Source organism: Engystomops pustulosus, chromosome 8, assembly GCF_040894005.1.
Source record: "Engystomops pustulosus chromosome 8, aEngPut4.maternal, whole genome shotgun sequence".
Lineage (NCBI taxonomy): Eukaryota > Metazoa > Chordata > Amphibia > Anura > Leptodactylidae > Engystomops > Engystomops pustulosus.
This window is the reverse complement of record NC_092418.1, coordinates 6240568-6263426: the sequence shown is the minus strand read 5'-3', so window position 1 is coordinate 6263426 and position 22859 is coordinate 6240568. Positions and strand designations below refer to the sequence as shown.

The 22859-nt window shown below is 49.6% G+C and overlaps 2 protein-coding genes across 2 annotated transcripts; one reads left to right on the top strand and one right to left on the bottom strand.

The window, feature by feature from the left end:
* The first annotated feature begins 9242 nt into the window (after positions 1-9242).
* LOC140076291 (interferon-induced very large GTPase 1-like) lies at positions 9243-17161 on the top strand. The gene is made up of 3 exons (XM_072122859.1): positions 9243-9376; positions 9466-9696; positions 11639-17161. Exons 1-3 carry the CDS (start codon positions 9349-9351, stop codon positions 16339-16341), a joined length of 4962 nt encoding a protein of 1653 aa, XP_071978960.1. The 5' UTR covers positions 9243-9348; the 3' UTR covers positions 16342-17161.
* A 170-nt stretch (positions 17162-17331) lies between these two features.
* On the bottom strand, positions 17332-22517 carry LOC140076308 (vitamin K epoxide reductase complex subunit 1-like protein 1). The gene is made up of 3 exons (XM_072122885.1): positions 22182-22517; positions 20363-20472; positions 17332-17986 (listed from the first exon to the last, which is right to left on the bottom strand). Exons 1-3 carry the CDS (start codon positions 22355-22357, stop codon positions 17751-17753), a joined length of 522 nt encoding a protein of 173 aa, XP_071978986.1. The 5' UTR covers positions 22358-22517; the 3' UTR covers positions 17332-17750.
* Positions 22518-22859: the final 342 nt, after the last annotated feature.

The window sequence follows — 22859 nt, the reverse complement described above, 5'->3', positions numbered from 1 at the left end:
CATAGAGACCAGGTCCTTCAGGACACGAGGATTCCTCCCACAATCATAGAGACCAGGTCCTTCAGGGCATGAGGATTCCTCCTACTATCATAGAGACCAGGTCCTTCAGGACACGAGGATTCCTCCCACAATCATAGAGACCAGGTTCTTCAGGACATGAGGATTCCTCCCACTATCATAGAAACCAGAACCTTCAGGACACGAGGATTCCTCCCACTATCATAGAGACCAGGTCCTTCAGGACACAAGGATTCCTCCCACTATCATAGAAACCAGAACCTTCAGGACACGAGGATTCCTCCCACTATCATAGAGACCAGGTCCTTCAGGACACGAGGATTCCTCCAGCTATCATAGAGACCAGGTCCTTCAGAACATGTGGATTCCCCCCACTATCATAGAGACCAGGTCCTTCAGGACATGAGGATTCCTCCCACTATCATAGAGACCAGGTCCTTCAGAACACAAGGATTCCCCCCACTATCATAGAGACCAGGTCCTTCAGGACTTGAGGATTCCTCCCACTATCATAGAGACCAGGTCCTTCAGGACATGAGGATTCCTCCAGCTATCATAGAGACCATGTCCTTCAGGACATGTGGATGATTCCCCCCACTATCATAGAGACCAGGTCCTTCAGAACACAAGGATTCCTCCCACTATCATAGAGACCAGGTCCTTCAGGACTTGAGGATTCCCCCCACTATCATAGAGACCAGGTCCTCCAGGACACGAGGATTCCTCCCACTATCGTAGAGACCAGGTCCTCCAGGACAAGAGGATTCCCCCCACTATCATAGAGACCAGGTCCTCCAGGATACGAGGATTCCCCAACTATCATAGAGACCAGGTCCTTCAGGACACGAGGATTCCCCCAACTATCATAGAGACCAGGTCCTTCAGGACACGAGGATTCCCCCCACTATCATAGAGACCAGGTCCTTCAGGACACGAGGATTCCTCCCACTATCATAGAGACCAGGTCCTTCAGGACACGAGGATTCCTCCCACTATCATAGAGACCAGGTCCTTCAGGACACAAGGATTCCTCCCACTATCATAGAGACCAGGTCCTTCAGGACATGAGGATTCCTCCCACTATCATGGAGACCAGGTCCTTCAGGACACGAGGATTCCTCCCACTATCGTAGAGACCAGGTCCTTCAGGACACGAGGAATCCTCCCACAATCATAGAGACCAGGTCCTTCAGGACACGAGGATTCCTCCCACTATCATAGAGACCAGGTCCTCCAGGACACGAGGATTCCTCCCACTATCATAGAGACCAGAAACTTCAGGACATGAGGATTCCTCCCACTATCATAGAGACCAGGTCCTTCAGGACACAAGGATTCCTCCCACTATCATAGAGACCAGGTCCTTCAGGACACGAGGATTCCCCCCACTATCATAGAGACCAGGTCCTTCAGGACACGAGGATTCCCCCCACTATCATAGAGACCAGGTCCTTCAGGACACAAGAATTTCTCCCACTATCATAGAAACCAGAACCTTCAGGACACGAGGATTCCTCCCACTATCATAGAGACCAGGTCCTTCAGGACACAAGGATTCCTCCCACTATCATAGAAACCAGAACCTTCAGGACACGAGGATTCCTCCCACTATCATAGAGACCAGGTCCTTCAGGACACGAGGATTCCTCCCACTATCATAGAGACCAGGTCCTTCAGGACACAAGGATTCCTCCCACTATCATAGAGACCAGGACCTCCAGGACTTGAGGATTCCCCCCACTATCATAGAGACCAGGTCCTTCAGGACATGAGGATTCCTCCCAGTATCATAGAGACCAGGTCCTTCAGGACGCTAGGATTTCTCCCACTATCATAGAGACCAGGTCCTTCAGGACATGAGGATTCCTCCCACTATCATAGAGACCAGGTCCTTCAGGACTTGAGGGTTCCCCCCACTATCATAGAGACCAGGTCCTTCAGGACACGAGGATTCCTCCAGCTATCATAGAGACCAGGTCCTTCAGGACACAAGGATTCCTCCCACTATCATAGAGACCAGGTCCTTCAGGACACAAGGATTCCTCCCACTATCATAGAGACCAGGTCCTTCAGGACATGAGGATTCCTCCCACTATCATAGAGACCAGGTCCTTCAGGACTTGAGGATTCCCCAACTATCATAGAGACCAGGTCCTTCAGGACACGAGGATTCCTCCCACTATCGTAGAGACCAGGTCCTCCAGGATAAGAGGATTCCTCCCAGTATCATAGAGACCAGGTCCTTCAGGACACAAGGATTCCTCCCACTATCATAGAGACCAGGTCCTTCAGGACATGAGGATTCCTCCCACTATCATAGAGACCAGGTCCTTCAGGACTTGAGGAATCCCCAACTATCATAGAGACCAGGACCTCCAGGACTTGAGGATTCCCCCCACTATCATAGAGACCAGGTCCTTCAGGACACGCGGATTCCTCCCAGGACCTTGGACACAACCTGAGGTATGTTATGATTATTAGGAGAACCTTATTGAGGGGTGGATGGGTAAGACCATAATTCTCTGATCTGCAGTTTGGGGCCCAATGCTCAGAGGGGAGCGATCGGTGGAGTTGTAAGGGTGAAGTAGTGTATAAGAGCCTGGACCAGGGCTTCTCCCAAGTTGTTTTTCTTTTGTTCCCCCCCAAATTCCTTCTGTTCTGAACAGCGGGAAGGAAGAGACCCTCGTCTGACCCCAGAGTCCCCTCCAGATACCTCAGACATAGACTAGGGTCCCGAGACCAAAAGCATCACAGGATCCATCACTTCAGCTAACATCCATGTATATGGGATTGGGAATAGGGAGCAGAATAGGTCATAGCACTGGGACCCCCGACCACCAGGAGAAGGGAGAACCACAAGACCCTCCACAAGATCCGTTATAGATCCAATTGAAGTCAAGGCCATTTTCATTGTCATCAGTTTTTAGGAGTTTGAAGGACTTTTTTCTGTTCAAACCTCCATTAAAAAAAGGTAAAGAACCGCGGTTAAAGGCATCTGTTACAAATCCCATTGAATCAATGTAAATTTATGTCATCGTTATGTTCCGTTTAGGCCGGGATCCGTTATCCATGGGTTTTATCCTGCCTAACATAGAGGACGACATCATATTTACATGGCTGTCAATGGGATTTTTAACGGATGCCTTTAACTTCTATTCTTTTAACTTTTTTTCACGGAAGTAACAGAGGTGTAAAAGTTAGTGTGAACTGAGCTGAAAAAGTTGAGGTTTTTGGCGATTACAGAGTTATTACAGATTTACAAATGTCCTGAATCAGCTCCTCTGCCGCCCTCTAGGCCCCACTGTGTGTACTGCACCTTGACCACTGTCCTAATATCTGTTGACATGAAGTTTAGATGTGATCTGGGTAGTGATGTGCGGCTCCTCATATGGCCAGTAGTGGGCAGTGTCAGATAACAACAACGTGAGGACTGGAGAGTAATAATGAGGACCCGCACCCAATGCCCGGAGCAGCGCATCGCAGGGACATCGGGACATCACTTATAGTGATTTGCTCCTGGAATGTCCCTAACGTGATGGGAATCTCAGTAGCTGTCAGCCGCAGCATCGGTGCTGATGACGGGCGTCCTGCCAGAGGCTGACACCTGCAGACACACGGGCGCCGCGCCAAGTCATTATGTAAGATGAGATAATGAGATAACGCTGCAAGTCGTTAAAGGGATATATTCCCCACAAAGACAAAATTCTTATATATACTCAGGATATCAAAATATCACATTCTCTAATTCACTGGTATTAACAAAAATCCAGCATTTCACAGATATTATTCCAACCTGTCTCTATCAGTCCTGGTGTTTATGTTTTGGTTGTCCTTGGATACAACCATAAACTCCTAACCATAGTCTGGCAGATTCTTCTGGCATTAATAGCTTCTCCTGTCCTGCAGGGGGAGGGGCAGAGGGCACTACAGACATAGGCACTTCCTGTTCAGCAGCAGACAAGATAAGCTCAGGATCCAAGGGGAGGGGGAGGCGTAGCAGTGCTAACTGTGTGTTAGTATTGGGCAGTCCGGCTCTTCTTAGTGAGCTGGGTCATTAGGCTCTGCTCGCTAAAATGACATGGTTCTTCTGGCTTCTTATTAAATGTATACTAGGGGGCCTCACTCCAGTTAGACAGCCCTCTCCACAGCACGATACCGATTAGGCGCTGGGTTAAGTGAGAGCCGGCTTATTCAGGAATGCCAAATCACTACTGTGTGTTTTATTGCTTAGGTGAGGTAGCAGAGCTGAGTGTGTCATTGGGGCAGATTTTCTTACCCGGTCCATTCGCGATCCAGCGGCGCGTTCTCTGCGGTGGATTCAGGTCCGGACGGGATTCACTAAGGAAGTTCCTCCGACGTCCACCAGGTGGCGCTGCTGTGCTGAAGTCCACCGAGGCCCGCCGGAATGCACTCAAGTTCACCGGCTTCCCCGCTCAGGTCCGCTAAGTTCACCTTCTTCTTCCTGGTGCATGTAAGTGCATTGTCCGTGTATAATGCGCTGTGCGGGGAGTCACTAAGATCCTGCACCCGATATCCTGCATGTGTCACTTCCCCGCTCAGGTCCCTGGAGTTCACCTTCTTCTTCCTGGTGCATGTAAGTGCATTGTCCATGTATAATGTGCTGTGCGGGGAGTCACTAAGATCCTGCCCCTGATATCCTGCATATGTCGCTTCCCCGCTCAGGTCCCTGGAGTTCACCTTCTTCTTCCTGGTGCATGTAAGTGCATTGTCCGTGTATAATGCGCTGTGCGGGGAGTCACTAAGATCCTGCGCCCGATATCCTGCATGTGTCGCTTCCCCGCTCAGGTCCCTGGAGTTCACCTTCTTCTTCCTGGTGCATGTAAGTGCATTGTCCGTGTAAAATGTGCTGTGCGGGGAGTCACTAAGATCCTTCCCCCGATATCCTGCATGTGTCTCTTCCCCGCTCAGGTCCCCGGAGTTCACCTTCTTCTTCCTGGTGCATGTAAGTGCATTGTCCATGTATAATGTGCTGTGCGGGGAGTCACTAAGATCCTGCCCCTGATATCCTGCATATGTCGCTTCCCCGCTCAGGTCCCTGGAGTTCACCTTCTTCTTCCTGGTGCATGTAAGTGTATTGTCCGTGTATAATGCGCTGTGCGGGGAGTCACTAAGATCCTGCGCCCGATATCCTGCATGTGTCGCTTCCCCGCTCAGGTCCCCGGAGTTCACCTTCTTCTTCCTGGTGCATGTAAGTGCATTGTCCGTGTATAATGTGCTGTGCGGGGAGTCACTAAGATCCTGCACCCGATATCCTGCATGTGTCACTTCCCCGCTCAGGTCCCCGGAGTTCACCTTCTTCTTCCTGGTGCATGTAAGTGCATTGTCCGTGTATAATGCGCTGTGCGGGGAGTCACTAAGATCCTGCACCCGATATCCTGCATGTGTCGCTTCCCGCTCAGGTCCCCGGAGTTCACCTTCTTCTTCCTGGTGCATGTAAGTGCATTGTCCGTGTATAATGCGCTGTGCGGGGAGTCACTAAGATCCTGCCCCGATATCCTGCATGTGTCGCTTCCCGCTCAGGTCCCTGGAGTTCACCTTCTTCTTCCTGGTGCATGTAAGTGCATTGTCCGTGTATAATGCGCTGTGCGGGGAGTCACTAAGATCCTGCCCCGATATCCTGCATGTGTCACTTCCCCGCTCAGGTCCCCGGAGTTCACCTTCTTCTTCCTGGTGCATGTAAGTGCATTGTCCGTGTATAATGCGCTGTGCGGGGAGTCACTAAGATCCTGCGCCCGATATCCTGCATGTGTCGCTTCCCCGCTCAGGTCCCCGGAGTTCACCTTCTTCTTCCTGGTGCATGTAAGTGCATTGTCCGGGTATAATGCGCTGTGCGGGGAGTCGCTAAGATCCTGCACCCGATATCCTGCATGTGTCACTTCCCCGCTCAGGTCCCTGGAGTTCACCTTCTTCTTCCTGGTGCATGTAAGTGCATTGCCCGTGTATAATGTGCTGTGCGGGGAGTCACTAAGATCCGACACCCGATATCCTGCATGTGTCACTTCCCCGCTCAGGTCCCCGGAGTTCACCTTCTTCTTCCTGGTGCATGTAAGTGCATTGTCCATGTATAATGCGCTGTGCGGGGAGTCACTAAGATCCTGCCCCCGATATCCTGCATGTGTCGCTTCCCCGCTCAGGTCCCCGGAGTTCTCCTTCTTCTTCCTGGTGCATGTAAGTGCATTGTCTGTGCATAATGCGCTGTGCGGGGAGTCAATAAGATCGTGCGCCCGACATCCTGCATGTGTCACTTCCCCGCTCAGGTCCCCGGAGTTCACATTCTTCTTCCTGGTGCATGTAAGTGCATTGCCCGTGTATAATGCGCTGTGCGGGGAGTCACTAACATCCTGCACCCGATATCCTGCATGTGTCGCTTCCCCGCTCAGGTCCCCGGAGTTCACCTTCTTCTTCCTGGTGCATGTAAGTGCATTGTCCGTGTATAATGCGCTGTGCGGGGAGTCACTAAGATCGTGCCCCCGATATCCTGCATGTGTCACTTCCCCGCTCAGGTCCCTGGAGTTCATCTTCTTCTTCCTGGTGCATGTAAGTGCATTGTCCGTGTATAATGCGCTGTGCGGGGAGTCACTAAGATCCTGCGCCCGATATCCTGCATGGGTCGTTTCCCCGCTCAGGTCCACGGAGTTCACCTTCTTTTTCCTGGTGCATGTAAGTGCATTGTCCGTGTATAATGCGCTGTGGGGGAGTCACTAAGATCCTGCACCCGATATCCTGCATGTGTCGCTTCCCCACTCAGGTCCCCGAAATTCACCTTCTTCTTCCTGGTGCATGTAAGTGCATTGTCCGTGTATAATGCACTGTGCGCGGAGTCACTAAGATCGTGCTCCCGATATCCTGCATGTGTCACTTCCCCGCTCAGGTCCCCGGAGTTCAACTTCTTCTTCCTGGTGCATGTAAGTGCATTGTCCGTGTACAATGCGCTGTGCGGGGAGTCACTAAGATCCTGCACCCGATATCCTGCATGTGTTGCTTCCCCGCTCAGGTCCCCGGAGTTCACCTTCTTCTTCCTGGTGCATGTAAGTGCATTGTCCATGTATAATGCGCTGTGCGGGGAGTCACTAAGATCCTGCCCCGATATCCTGCATGTGTCGCTTCCCCGCTCAGGTCCCCGGAGTTCTCCTTCTTCTTCCTGGTGCATGTAAGTGCATTGTCTGTGTATAATGCGCTGTGCGGGGAGTCAATAAGATCGTGCGCCCGATATCCTGCATGTGTCACTTCCCCGCTCAGGTCCCCGGAGTTCACATTCTTCTTCCTGGTGCATGTAAGTGCATTGTCCGTGTATAATGCGCTGTGCGGGGAGTCACTAACATCCTGCACCCGATATCCTGCATGTGTCGCTTCCCCGCTCAGGTCCCCGGAGTTCACCTTCTTCTTCCTGGTGCATGTAAGTGCATTGTCCGTGTATAATGCGCTGTGCGGGGAGTCACTAAGATCGTGCCCCCGATATCCTGCATGTGTCACTTCCCCGCTCAGGTCCCTGGAGTTCATCTTCTTCTTCCTGGTGCATGTAAGTGCATTGTCCGTCTATAATGCGCTGTGCGGGGAGTCACTAAGATCCTGCGCCCGATATCCTGCATGGGTCGTTTCCCCGCTCAGGTCCACGGAGTTCACCTTCTTTTTCCTGGTGCATGTAAGTGCATTGTCCGTGTATAATGCGCTGTGGGGGAGTCACTAAGATCCTGCACCCGATATCCTGCATGTGTCCCTTCCCCGCTCAGGTCCCCGGAGTTCACCTTCTTCTTCCTGGTGCATGTAAGTGCATTGTCCGTGTATAATGCACTGTGCGCGGAGTCACTAAGATCGTGCTCCCGATATCCTGCATGTGTCACTTCCCCGCTCAGGTCCCCGGAGTTCACCTTCTTCTTCCTGGTGCATGTAAGTGCATTGTCCGTGTATAATGCACTGTGCGCGGAGTCACTAAGATCCTGCGCTCGATATCCTGCATGTGTCGCCTCCCCGCTCAGGTCCCCGGAGTTCACCTTCTTCTTCCTGGTGCATGTAAGTGCATTGTCCGTGTATAATGCGCTGTGCGGGGAGTCACTAAGATCCTGCGCTCGATATCCTGCATGTGTCACTTCCCCGCTCAGGTCCCTGGAGTTCACCTTCTTCTTCCTGGTGCATGTAAGTGCATTGTCCGTGTATAATGCGCTGTGCGGGGAGTCACTAAGATCGTGCGCCTGATATCCTGCGTGTGTCACTTCCCCGCTCAGGTCCCCGGAGTTCACCTTCTTCTTCCTGGTGCATGTAAGTGCATTGTCCGTGTATAATGTGCTGTGCGGGGAGTCACTAAGATCCGGCGCCAGATATCCTGCATGTGTCGCTTCTCCGCTCAGGTCCCAGGAGTTCACCTTCTTCTTCCTGGTGCATGTAAGTGCATTGTCCGTGTATAATTCGCTGTGCGGGGAGTCACTAAGATCCTGCGCATGATATCCTGCATGTGTCCCTTCCCCACTCAGGTCCCGAGAGTTCACCTTTCTCCTGGTGCATGTAAGTGCATTGTCTTGCAACAAAATTAGAAAGTTAAATTCCACGCTCAATCCGAATCTGTCGGATTGCCTGGCTGCCCGACCACCCGCCAATTTGCGCCATCCCCCTCCCCCCGATTTTTGCTACATGGAAGCAGCGCAGTTGCACCACAATCCTATCAAGTGTGACACAATCCTAGCGCAGACACTTGTTAAATACCTGTCACAGCCGATTAATCCCCGAAAAAGACGAACAGTGCAACGGAAGTGTGATCTGCGACCCTTAATAAACGAGCCCCAATGTCTTTTATATCCAACTCTCTCTCTATGTGTTAGATACTAGTGAATGTTTAGAAGGTAAATGAAAATGTAGATAACCCTGTACCCTGATAATCTAAGCACATTGTCAGCACACAGCATCTCACAGCACAGAGGGATCATGAAGAGTCTGCTCAGAAAGTCCCCGCTCACACTCTGGAATCTTACAATCTTACACCGACCATCACTGTAACATCGTAAAGTAAAGGGTTAAGAATTCTCTTTATTGCCTAAACATTATTTGGGGTTGAAATGCAAGAATTTTCTTTCAAGGGAAAACCCCTTTAACAGTGAATCTGCAATACAAAAAAATGACAAAGTTAATTAGTAATGTCCCTGTCGTGTGTGCGCAGCTATTATGTAACTAAAGTTTCATCAATTCTCTCCTGTATCATGTGACCTGTATTTTCTCCCATCAGTCCCAGCTGAGAGAGAGCTCTGAACCTGCAGCTGCACAAGCAAGAGGTCAGAATACATTGATATCGATCACACGGGAAGGATTACTATTCAGCTCATGATATCAAAAACGGTATCTTCTCCAGGTGAATGTGCAGAATTATTACCTGCCCCTAATGAGGAAATACAGACACGACCTCTTCTGCACAGTCATGTATCTGCCTATTTATTCCAGGGCGACACTTCCCACCCATCATGGATCTAGATGAAGAGGACTCTTATTTCGGTGACCTGTTCCTAGAGCCAGATGAACCAGAGATGACAAATAATCCTGTGACTGAGGAGAACCCTCTAGAAGCCGTGATCCGAGCCTGGGATCCCAGCCACCGACAGCAGGACAAGAGTCTGGAGGAGGTCATCTCCAACATCATACTCATGCCCTACCTGCCCGGATTCACCCCTGACTGTAAGTATTCATCTCATCCAGCATCTGTCACCTCTACAGGTGCACTGGCCATGAAGGGTTAAAGATAATTAGAGCCACAAAGACGGACGTACATCCCCAGCTCTGGACCAATGAGATTCATAGGTGGTCGGTCCTTTACACGACGTCTGGTTAACGTCAAATCTCTGAAGAAAGACTTGGATGAGTGGACACTGATGACCTGGTCAGTGGTGGTCTACCGTAGACGTCTTTCAGCATATGCTTGGCTCTGATTGGCTTATCCTAATTTGGTCAGGTTTCCGTTGGGTACATAGAAAAGACGACGTAACGTGATTGATATATACACGAGGCTTCATGGTACAAGGAATGTGATGGATCCTCTCACAGACCTTGCTGGACATGAAGTCTTGGAGGTCTAAGCACGCAGACACCTTCCTGCAGAGCTCCAGAAGATGAAACTGAGTTATGTCCATCATAAAAGTTAATTCTTTCTTAAAGGGAACCTGTCACCAGGAGACCCATTTTTAGCACTCCCCCAGTCCCCACAGAGCATAGCACATACACTGACAAAATGTTTTTGTATAAAAAAAATTGGTTTTACAGAAAAAAGATCTGTTATATTGTACCTTTCATTAGCATCTGCTGTGTGACTAGGCAGTTGCCTTTTGGGAGGGGCTGGAAAGGAGCAGTCCCCCCCACCCTTGGGAAACATGTGACCTTTTCAAATATATGAATAAATCCCCACACTCGGGATTGGCTGTAGAGGAGCAGGGGGCGTCGCTAAGCCAAGTGATGGGTATTTTCATATATTTGAAAAGGTCACATGGAGAAGCTGTTTCCCAAGGGTGGGAGCTGCTCCTTTCCAGCCCCTCCCATTTGGCAACTGCCTAGTCACACAGCAGATGCTAATGAAAGGTACAATATAACATATCTTTTTTTCTGTAAAACCAATTTTTAATACAAAAACATTTTGGCAGTGTATGTACTATGCTCTGTGGGGACTGGGGGAGTGCTAAAAATGGCTCTCCTGGTGACAGGTTCCCTTTAAATAACTTCAACCAGAAAATAGAGTCCTATCCATAACCCCCCACACAACGCTTCTCAATAAAAGTCCATTGTCGGACTGTGGTTCCCTTGACCCACCAGATCAAATTATTGTTGGGGTTCTTTGCTGGTCCAGTCCAGTCATTAAGCTTACAGTCTGTGTAATAACATTGTTTGTCCATAACTGGACTTAGAACCCAGACCTCAGGGTGCAGTCACACGTTCAGTTTATCAGATGCAGTTTTTGTTGCCCAAACCTGGAATGGAGTAAATGTAGGAGGAGGAGGAGCAGAACCTTTTAATTATTTGTCTCACCCCATTATCATCCACACCTTCTTTTGGCTTCGAAAACCGAATGTTATACACTGACCGCACCCTCAGTGTATAAGGAACCATCCGGTTCCTTGATCCAGAGCAGATGTAATGTCAGTAACGAGGATTTGTGCGCCTTCTCTTAATGGGAGAAGAACCTGTGAACCCGACATCGTCCAATCAGTATTTAATACAGTAAATTCTCAGGCCCCATTCACACGCCCGTAATTATGGGCGTGATCTGGCCACGCACATTGCTGCCAAATCACAGCCACAATAGAAGTCTATGCCACCCGGTCACGGTGAGGTGAGCACCCGCTGTCTTACCACCCGTGACCGAGCCAAGTGACAACCCTGCAAGTTGCCTAATTTTCTTGTCTTTTAATGGAGAAGGAAGGGCTGCGGAAGCTCACTCCCCCTCCCATCCTCATCCGGCATCAGCCTGGGGACTGAGGCCTTGAATGTATACAGGCCTTGACCACTACTATTCGTGTGTGTGTTACTCTATAGCGATATCAGACTAACTAAATCAGAATAATATAGAGACATAACTTGCCCCGATATGATATGATGCAACACACAACTAATATGTTATTTCTATCCACAGCTAAAACAAAAACATTTGATACAAAGTTGAAAGAACTGAACATGGAAAAGTTCAAATCGTCAAAGCTAAGTCTCTCAGATGTCTTGAAGGTCGGACAAGAAGATCTAAAGAGGCTTGTGCCTCAGAGAATAGAAGAGGTTCCTTGGAGTTTCCTACAAAACCTCATGGCCTTAAACAGTAGTGCGAGAAACACAAGGTATGACCAGTCCGTCAGCACAAAACTGAGCATGCAGCAGGACGAGGATATGGATTTCATGGACGATATGGACAATTCCAGTACTATCCACCCGCTGGATGTTCTCTGTGTCCTCCTGCATTGTTCTGACAGCTTCCTTCAGCAAGAGATTGTGACAAAGATGTCCATGTGCCAGTTTGCACTCCCTCTGCTTCTTCCTGCTAGGAATAGTCCAGGTACCACGTTCATGTTGTGGGCAATGAGAGACATAGTGAAGCGCTGGAGACCTCACTCCATGGCTGACAGTAAAGGATGCAGAGAAGATAATGTGGTGAAGATCCCTATGCCAGTCTTCACTTTTGTCAGGCTAGGAAAATGCAATTTGTCCAAGTCGAGAATTCTCAATTGTGTTCTGAGTTCAGCTCAGCGACATCATGATTTTTTTGTCCATCAGAATATGGATGGTGCAAATACTTCTAGGGAAATATCCGATGGATTTGTGGAGATAGCTTGGTTCTTTCCAGGGGGTCGGGAAACTTTGGACACATTCCCAGATCCAGTTGCAGTCACCAACCTCCGTGGTGACCTTGAGTCCAATTGGGAGCAGTTTAGCTTTCTAACTAAGGTGTCGACGGCGATCTTCATTTTCCTAGAGAGTATAGATGAGAGGCAGTACCACCTGCTCGAATCCATGGAGGAAACCAACGCTAAGTATTTCATTATCCTTGCTCCATCATCTAGAAATATAAGTGGGGAGACACAAACATTCATAAAGAGGTTGTACCCCATATTGAAGATCAACAGAAAACACGTCTTGGTGAAGAACATAACCATAAATGATGCCGAGCTGGTCAAGAAGTTACAGTTAATCATTACAGATCTTCTTCAATCTTCTTCGTGCTACATCACCCTGGAGGAGATGTCACATATTGCAGAAGATCTAGGGATACAGGTGGATGAGAGCTCAGAGGAACATCAAAACACCAGGAAATTTGCTCTGGAGATTACAAAAAACATAAAGGATGTCGTCCAGTACAAAAACGAAACCATGAGACTTCAAGGAGATCTGTGGAAGCAACTGGCCAAAACCGAGAAAGAAATATGTAGGATGAAAGGACTGGGCAGTCGCAACGCAGACGACTACAAAACAAAACTGGCCAAGAAATGTTCTAGTCTACGGAAACAACAGAGTGAACTTGGCATCCCAGAAGAAATAGTCAGGTTTATAGATGCAATCAAAAGCTTAACCCACACAGAGAAATTCTACTTTCTGAGATGGATGAAGCTCTACCTTGACTCCATCTCTCGAAAGCACATGAGCTCCCTACAAGCGGAGTACAAGGAGTACTGCTATAACTCAGGTGCGAATGCAGAAAAGTTGAAAAAATTGGATCAAGTAATATTAAGCAGTTCACTAGGTATCGAACATTTTATCAGAGAGGTGGGGCAGATATATGAAGCTCAGTGTTATGTATCAAAGAACGGTATTGAGGGAAATAATCTGCTACACCAAATCCCAACGATTGCAGCTGATCTCCTGCTGGATGGATTCCCACTGGAGCTTATCGATGGAGATGCCTCCAACATTCCCTTACAGTGGATCACTGATGTCCTGACTGAGCTGGATAAGAAGACTGGAGGATGGTGTAGGATGAGAGTGATCACTGTGCTGGGAGTGCAGAGTACGGGGAAGTCCACCCTCCTGAACACCATGTTTGGTCTACAGTTCCCTGTGGCCAGTGGACGATGCACAAGAGGAGCCTTCATGACTCTTATTAAGGTGAAGGAGAACTTCCAGGAGGAGCTGGGCTGTGAATTTGTCCTGGTGATTGACACTGAAGGGTTGAAAGCCCCTGAATTATCATCACTTGATGACAGCTATGAACATGACAATGAGTTGGCCACCCTTGTGGTTGGGTTGAGTGACATCACCATAGTCAACATGGCCATGGAAAATACAACAGAGATGAAAGATATTCTCCAGATTGTGGTCCATGCTTTTCTGAGGATGAAAGAAGTTGGAAAGAGACCAAACTGCCAGTTTGTCCATCAGAATGTGAGCGACGTGTCCGCCCATGACAAGAATATGAGAGACAGAAAGAAACTTCTAGAACAATTAGATGAAATGACTAAAGTGGCTGCAAAAATGGAAGAAAAAGATAATGTTATGAAATTTTCGGATGTCATGGACTATGATCCTGAGGAGCACAGCTGGTACGTTCCTGGACTCATGCATGGTGTTCCACCTATGGCTTCTGTGAATACAGGGTACAGCGAGAACGTTTTTGAACTGAAAAGACATTTGTTTGAAATCCTGAAGAACCAGCAACAATCCAGAATATCTCAGACAATAACAGATTTCATATCATGGGTGAAAAGCTTGTGGAACGCAGTGAAGTATGAACATTTCATCTTCAGTTTCAGAAACAGTCTGGTGGCCGAGGCTTATAACCAACTGGCTATAAAATATTCAGAGCTAGAGTGGAAATTCCGAAAATCGATGTACAAGTGGATGACTGAGGCAGGGAATGAAGTATCCAACCAATCTGCTTCAGAATTGGAGACTGAAACGTGGACCGGAATAAGGGATGACATGCAGCGAGCATTGCAGGGGGAAGAAGAAGACATGTTAGCAGAACTAGAGAAGTACTTTGAGAGTGGGAACAAGTACGTGCACCTGGTAGAGAGGTATAAGGAGGATTTCTTCAAAAGTGTCTTAACTCTTAGGGATGAAATAGAAGAAGATTTAAGAATAAAATGTGAGGAAGCCATCCGCATCCAGAGAGAAAAGCACGAGATACAGTTTGTTCAGAGGAGCTACTTGAAGATCATTGAAGAGAAAGCCAACAGTCTCCTGGAAAACTGCAAAAGTAAAAAACATCAACTGAGCAACGAGGAACTAGAGACGGAGTTTGAGAACATGTGGAATAAAACCATCTCAGGATTACAGCTCAGCAGTTTAAAGAAGCACAACATCAGCCAAGAGATGGTGGAACAGCTGCGGAAGGACATGAGGCACAAAGCAGGTTACATCAACGAGAAGCTCAACGACATCCAAAGTGTGGACAACTATGGACAGAACGGGCTGAACCTCGAGGAGATATATGTTCAGCCGAGCCACTATGAAAGTCTGCCAGAAGAAAATCGAGCAGAATACTGGAATAAGGTGAACAATCTCGTGTCCTCACTGAAAGAGCAGTGCAGCCGTTACATATCGGAGCAAGTGAATGCAATGAAGGATTATCACCAGACCTACAGTCAAGAGCTTCTCAACACTTTAAACGAAAGACTGAACCAGGAGGATATTAGAGCCCTGCACCTCACTACATTTTTCGAGTTGGACCTGAAGCTTCACCTCTTGGGTCGAGCTGCTCCCTTATTCCAGAAGAAGCATAATATTTTTTTCCAAGAGAACAACATGAGGCTTTATCTGGATAACCTAAAGCCTCAGTACCGCTCCATGTTCATCAATGTTTACCACGAGAAAGACGAGTCTCTGCTCCGAGCAAAACGGTTCTGTGAGGTTTGCCTGAAACCTTCTCTCACGGACTACGTGTACAAAAACCTGGGAGGAGAAATTGTCAACGACATATTGACCAGTAGCGATTCAATCCAGTACAGCAGCAGAACCTTCTTCCAGTACACGCTGCTCAAGGAGCTGTTAGAAAATTCGGATTTCACTCAGTATGTAAAGTACAATAATCATTACGAGACTTTTGTGAAGACTTGGATAGTAAAATACATCAATAACAAGTATAAGGACTCGGCCTCTCTGGAATGCTTAAAATCCAAGATCTTGCTCTCCGTTACAAAGAAAATCAGACAAGTCCTCAAAGACCCTAAAGTGACCGAAAGTTCCAGTGTGTCCAAATGTTTGAAGACCTTTCGGTTGATGCTAAAGAAGGACTTGGTCATCGCACAAAATGAGATAAAGGTCATCACATTTCAAAATAACGCCACCCCGTTACAGTTCTCGGTGGACATCGAAACGTTCCTCGAGGACGTGGAGAGAGAAATCATCACAGAAATTAAACATTTTACCATTGATTACGTCCTCTCCAAGGCATTGGTGAAGCCTCAGGATGAGCTCTTCAAGAAGGTGTTCGGATGTGGAAAGCAGTGTCCATTCTGTAAGGTTCCCTGTGAGGCCGGAGCGTCCAATCATACCGAGCACTTTGCCTCTGTTCATCGGCCACAAGGACTAGGAACCTACAGGTGTACGGATTCTAAAGCTCTGTCCCACTCCATATGTTCTACCGATGTTGTCAGTAACACAACATTTCTAAATTCAGATACAGAATGGAAGCCACGTCGCTACAAAGAATACCGCCAGATCTACCCCGACTGGAGCATACAGCCCGACACCACCATCGGGGCCTCCGATTACTGGAAATTTGTCTTTAAGGAATACAATAAACAGTTTTCAGATTATTATAATGCAAAGCCGGCCGAGCTGCCCGAAGACTGGTTTCTCATCACCAAAGAGCAAGCCCTCCATAGTCTGAAGGAGACCTTCAATATGAGATGAGATGAGAATGGACAATCGTGTCCCCGCTGGGAAGCAGACAAGACTTTCTCCTCTTCAACTTTGGTTCTTGTACATGGGAATTATTCGGGAAGATGTGAAGCAACTTTTTCATTCCAAGGGTCTTCCAAAGACAAGTTTGAGTAGAGCTTCATTCCACACGCTTTCCCAGTGCCACATTAGGTCTGGTCCATTCCAATAACCGGCACATGACTGGTGGAGGAGGACGCGCTCTCTGGCTTGGTATTCTAGGCTCCTATATTACTTGTGGCCTTTCCATCGATCAGTTTAGTGGAGCGTCGCTCGATGTCCAGCTGCACTCTGGTCAGAGAGAAGACAATTTATCCAGAGTGAATCTGCCGTCCGACTGCACTACAGCCACAAAACGGTCGTTCACTTCTAGAAGAGCGACGTCTCGGGTGTGGCCGGAGGGCTGATACACTTTGGACAGGGTTGTCTTCCTCTGTGCTGACCGCAATGTATAACAGCTGATCTGCCCCTGTGGATCATCTCTAAATGACCTATGGAAAGGTGATGAGTAATTAAAGGGCCGGAACACTCTTCTAGGGTCAGGAACAGAATAGAAGAGAAGGTGCTGGAAGGGTTGCCAGGGTAGCATCGGTTGACCTCCTCTTCTGTGAATGGATTTCCTGTCGTGAAGGTCACATGACCTTGGTAACCCCAAAGCAGGTGCAATATCTATCGAATGTTGGGAGTTGTAGTTATACGGTTGCCATATTTTCACATTTTTAATGCCCTGCACAGGTGGTCTGTAGGGGGCGCTCTGCGAGATCTGTGCACAGGGTTACAATAATAAAGACGATGGAGAAAGTTTTCCTACATGTTGTTTTCTTTAGTCTGGAAATACTCACTGATCCCACAGCAGACCCCTCTGGAGTCCCCTGTTCCTACCCCTATGTGACCTCCCACAAGATGCAACTATTTACCCCCCCCCCCCCTCCTCCCGGGACAAGGAGACCAGTGCATCCAAAATACTGAAAAACATTCCCTTTATTATAAAATCCCGTAGGATGGAATGATGGAGGAAGCGCTTCACGTGACGCGGCTGTGAGCGAGACCCCCGACAGGGGAAGGGGGGGGGGGGCAGTCACCGCAGGACGTTGTCTGCAGCTACTGGCCGCAGATTTTGTTCAGTTTTTTCCCTGAGACCTTTGTTCGATTGCTTCCGATCACAGCTTCATCCTGGCGCCTTCACGCCATGCGCAATGATTAAAGTCACATGATCTGTAACAGCTCCGTTAATTCTGGCACCAATCAAAAAAAAAATCCTAAAAAAATCCCATAGAACATAAAAGGTAACACTGGTGTAGAGCGCCCGATCCAGCAGCGTGCCGCTCACGGTCTGTGACCTATCGGTGATATAACGTAGGAAATGTGGCCGTGGAAGGTCCTCAGTTCTTCTTCTTCTTGTTCTTCCTCTTCTTCTTCCCGGGGCTCGCCGTCAGCCACTGCAGCCTCTTGACATTGAGCAGCAGAAGGATGAAGTTCAGGACGTAGGTGGTGATGCAGATGACGCAGAAGTCCTCCAGGACGTAGAAGAGGATGTATGCGAGGTACAGCGAGCCGGCAATGGACACCAGCGAGCTTACCAAGAGCGTCACCGCAGCTGCCACCAGCCCCACAAAGCCTGGGGAGAGAGGAAGAGGAGGAGCCATCACAGAGGGGATCAGGTAACACAGGACAGTTATGGGAGGGAACCCCCTGGGGAGAGAGGAAGAGGAGGAGCCATCACAGAGGGGATCAGGTAACACAGGACAGTTATGGGAGGGGACCCCCTGGGGAGAGAGGAAGAGGAGGAGCCATCACAGAGGGGATCAGGTAACACAGGACAGTTATGGAAGGGAACCCCCTGGGGAGAGAGGAAGAGGAGGGGGAAGGAGCCATCACAGAGGGGATCAGGTAACACAGGACAGTTATGGGAGGGGACCCTCTGGGGAGAGAGGAAGAGGAGGAGCCATCACAGAGGGGGTCAGGTAACACAGGACAGTTATGGAAGGGAACCCCCTGGGGAGAGAGGAAGAGGAGGAGCCATCACAGAGGGGATCAGGTAACACAGGACAGTTATGGGAGGGGACCCCCTGGGGAGAGAGGAAGAGGAGGAGCCATCACAGAGGGGATCAGGTAACACAGGACAGTTATGGGAGGGGACCCCCTGGGGAAAGAGGAAGAGGAGGGTGAAGGAGCCATCACAGAGGGGATCAGGTAACACAGGACAGTTATGGAAGGGAACCCCCTGGGGAGAGAGGAAGAGGAGGAGCCATCACAGAGGGGATCCGGTAACACAGGACAGTTATGGGAGGGGACCCCCTGGGGAGAGAGGAAGAGGAGGAGCCATCACAGAGGGGATCAGGTAACACAGGACAGTTATGGGAGGGGACCCCCTGGGGAGAGAGGAAGAGGAGGGTGAAGGAGCCATCACAGAGGGGATCAGGTAACACAGGACAGTTATGGAAGGGAACCCCCTGGGGAGAGAGGAAGAGGAGGCATCAAAGGGAGGGGATCAGGTAACACAGGACAGTTATGGAAGGGGACCCCCTGGGGAGAGAGGAAGAGGAGGCATCACAGAGGGGATCAGGTAACAGAGGACAGTTATGGAAGGGAACCCCCTGGGGAGAGAGGAAGAGGAGGGTGAAGGAGGCATCACAGAGGGGATCAGGTAACACAGGACAGTTATGGAAGGGAACCCCCTGGGGAGAGAGGAAGAGGAGGAGGCATCACAAAGGGGATCAGGTAACACAGGACAGTTATGGAAGGGAACCCCCTGGGGAGAGAGGAAGAGGAGGGTGAAGGAGGCATCACAGAGGGGATCAGGTAACACAGGACAGTTATGGAAGGGAACCCCCTGGGGAGAGAGGAAGAGGAGGGTGAAGGAGGCATCACAGAGGGGATCAGGTAACACAGGACAGTTATGGAAGGGAACCCCCTGGGAGGAGAGGAAGAGGAGGGTGAAGGAGCCATCACAGAGGGGATCAGGTAACACAGGACAGTTATGGAAGGGAACCCCCTGGGGAGAGAGGAAGAGGAGGGTGAAGGAGCCATCACAGAGGGGATCAGGTAACACAGGACAGTTATGGAAGGGAACCCCCTGGGGAGAGAGGAAGAGGAGGGTGAAGGAGCCATCACAGAGGGGATCAGGTAACAGAGGACAGTTATGGAAGGGAACCCCCTGGGGAGAGAGGAAGAGGAGGAGCCATCACAGAGGGGATCAGGTAACACAGGACAGTTATGGAAGGGAACCCCCTGGGGAGAGAGGAAGAGGAGGGTGAAGGAGCCATCACAGAGGGGATCAGGTAACACAGGACAGTTATGGAAGGGAACCCCCTGGGGAGAGAGGAAGAGGAGGGTGAAGGAGCCATCACAGAGGGGATCAGGTAACACAGGACAGTTATGGAAGGGAACCCCCTGGGGAGAGAGAAAGTGGAGGAGCCATCACAGAGGGGATCAGGTAACACAGGACAGTTATGGAAGGGGACCCCCTGGGGAGAGAGAAAGTGGAGGAGCCATCACAGAGGGGATCAGGTAACACAGGACAGTTATGGAAGGGGACCCCTGGGTAGAGGAGGAGACTTCAAAGGAACGGGGAGGGGACCAGGTAACAAAGGGCAAATGAAGACTAGACAAAGGAAATTAAACTGAAACAAAGTACTTACTCTGCTCTGACTGAAGCCCCCAGAGTCACGGTGGTCTCTCATCGTTGTGCACTGACAAGGCCATCGGGGCATCACTATTCATAGGTCACGTACAGGAGACCACCGCAACTCTGGAACCAGAACCCGGAGCAGGTCCAGCATTCGTTCTGTTATCCCTGCTGTAAAGCCATAAAATGGTGGGAGCAGGAGGAGGGAGAAGGAGGTAAAGAGGTAGAGATCATGGAGGAGGGGGGATGATGGAGAATGAGGGGCATGAAAGAACCAGGAGCAGCACTGTCCTAGCGCCCCCGGCCCATCTTATGGCACCCACTGCAGGGGGAGAAGGGCACGGAGCGCAGGAGTCCGGTACATACCCAGCACTATCTGCAGCGCGTAGAACACAACTCCAAACACACTGTTGGGCTGATTGAGCGGAGAGTGCGCCCCCAGGAGGTTCTCCACCAAACCAAAGCCGCGCCCCCACCTGGAGGAGAAAGAGCAGTCAGAGAGGGCACAAGGGGGGCATAACGGAGGACAACCACCCCCTCCCATAAAAATACAGAGGGTTAATGTGTATATACACACACGGGGTGATACATCTGGTACTGCACCCTCCTCATACATACATGCACACACATGGGGTGATACATCTGGTACTGCACCCTCCTCATACATACATGCACACACACGGGGTGATACATCTGGTACTACACCCTCCTCATACATACATGCACACACACAGGGGCGATACATCTGGTACTGCACCCTCCTCATACATACACACACACGGGGGCGATACATCTGGTACTACACCCACCTCATACATACATGCATACACACAGGGCAATACATCTGGTACTACACCCTCCTCATACATACATGCATACACACAGGGGTGATACATCTGGTACTACACCCTCCTCATACATACATGCACACACACGGGGTGATACATCTGGTACTGCACCCTCCTCATACATACATGCACACACACGGGGGCGATACATCTGGTACTACACCCTCCTCATACATACATGCACACACACGGGGGCGATACATCTGGTACTACACCCTCCTCATACATACACACACACGGGGGCGATACATCTGGTACTACACCCACCTCATACATACATGCACACACACGGGGCGATACATCTGGTACTACACCCTCCTCATACATACATGCACACACGGGGAGATACATCTGGTACTACACCCTCCTCATACATACATGCACACACATGGGGTGATACATCTGGTACTGCACCCTCCCCATACATACATGCACACACGGGGAGATACATCTGGTACTACACCCTCCTCATACATACATGCACATACGGGGGTGATACATCTGGTACTACACCCTCCTCATACATACATGCACACACACGGGGGTGATACATCTGGTACTACACCCTCCTCATACATACATGCACACACACGGGGGTGATACATCTGGTACTACACCCTCCTCATACATACATGCACACACACGGGGGTGATACATCTGGTACTACACCCTCCTCATACATACATGCACACACACAGGGGTGATACATCTGGTACTACACCCTCCTCATACATACATGCACACACACGGGGGCGATACATCTGGTACTACACCCACCTCATACATACATGCATACACACGGGGCGATACATCTGGTACTACACCCTCCTCATACATACATGCACACACACGGGGGTGATACATCTGGTACTACACCCTCCTCATACATACATGCACACACACGGGGGTGATACATCTGGTACTACACCCTCCTCATACATACATGCACACACACGGGGGTGATACATCTGGTACTACACCCTCCTCATACATACATGCACACACGGGGGCGATACATCTGGTACTACTACAGATGGCCATGCGACCTGGACGTACAGTATTGCCAGCCATGCAGCCAATAGATGTCCCCCAATGTTAGCAATTGTTAGTTGCTACGGACCTCAATTTGTCATGTATTTACAAAGGGTGATGCATATGTTACTACCCCAACCTCATATACACACATATACATATACACACAGGGAGTGATGTATAGTTTACTACCCCCTCCTCATACACACATATAAATGATATATAATGTATACACAGGGAGTGATACTCATACATGTATATACAGGGGCTGATATATATGTTACTGTCCCTCACCCCCTCCTCACCTGGATGTGAAGACCTTGGAGCAGCTGATGGACGGGTTGATGTCGCATAACGCCCTGTAGTCGGGGTCGCCCTCCCGGGAGGTCTCTACATGATAGGCATATACAGACAATCCGATGCCCAGGGCACACACCAGCACCCGCAGTGCCCGCTCCCAGCCCGGCACCAGCACCGCCATCCTGCAGCTCAGCTGACGTGTCTACAAAGGAGCAGAGCCCGACTGCACGACGTCACAGGAAGGGGAGGGAGGGGCGGAACCTCGAGGCGGGATCTGTACACGTGTCTGTGTGGAGGAGAGAGACAGGGATGGGGAAGAACTCCCAACAGCATCTCTATCCCCAAACTAGCTTCTCCTGTAGTGGAAGGTCTGTGATGTGCTAAATGATGGCAGAACCAACCACCAGCACCTCCAGGCTAGCCTCATCACTAGTGGAAGGTCTATAAGGTACTAGATGATGGGAGAACCAACCACCAGCAGCTCCAGGCTATCCTCCTCACTAGTGGAAGGTCTATAAGGTACTAGATGATGGGAGAACCAACCACCAGCAGCTCCAGGCTAGCCTCCTCACTAGTGGAAGGTCTATAAGGTACTAGATGATGGGAGAACCAACCACCAGCAGCTCCAGGCTAGCCTCCTCACTAGTGGAAGGTCTATAAGGTACTAGATGATGGGAGAACCA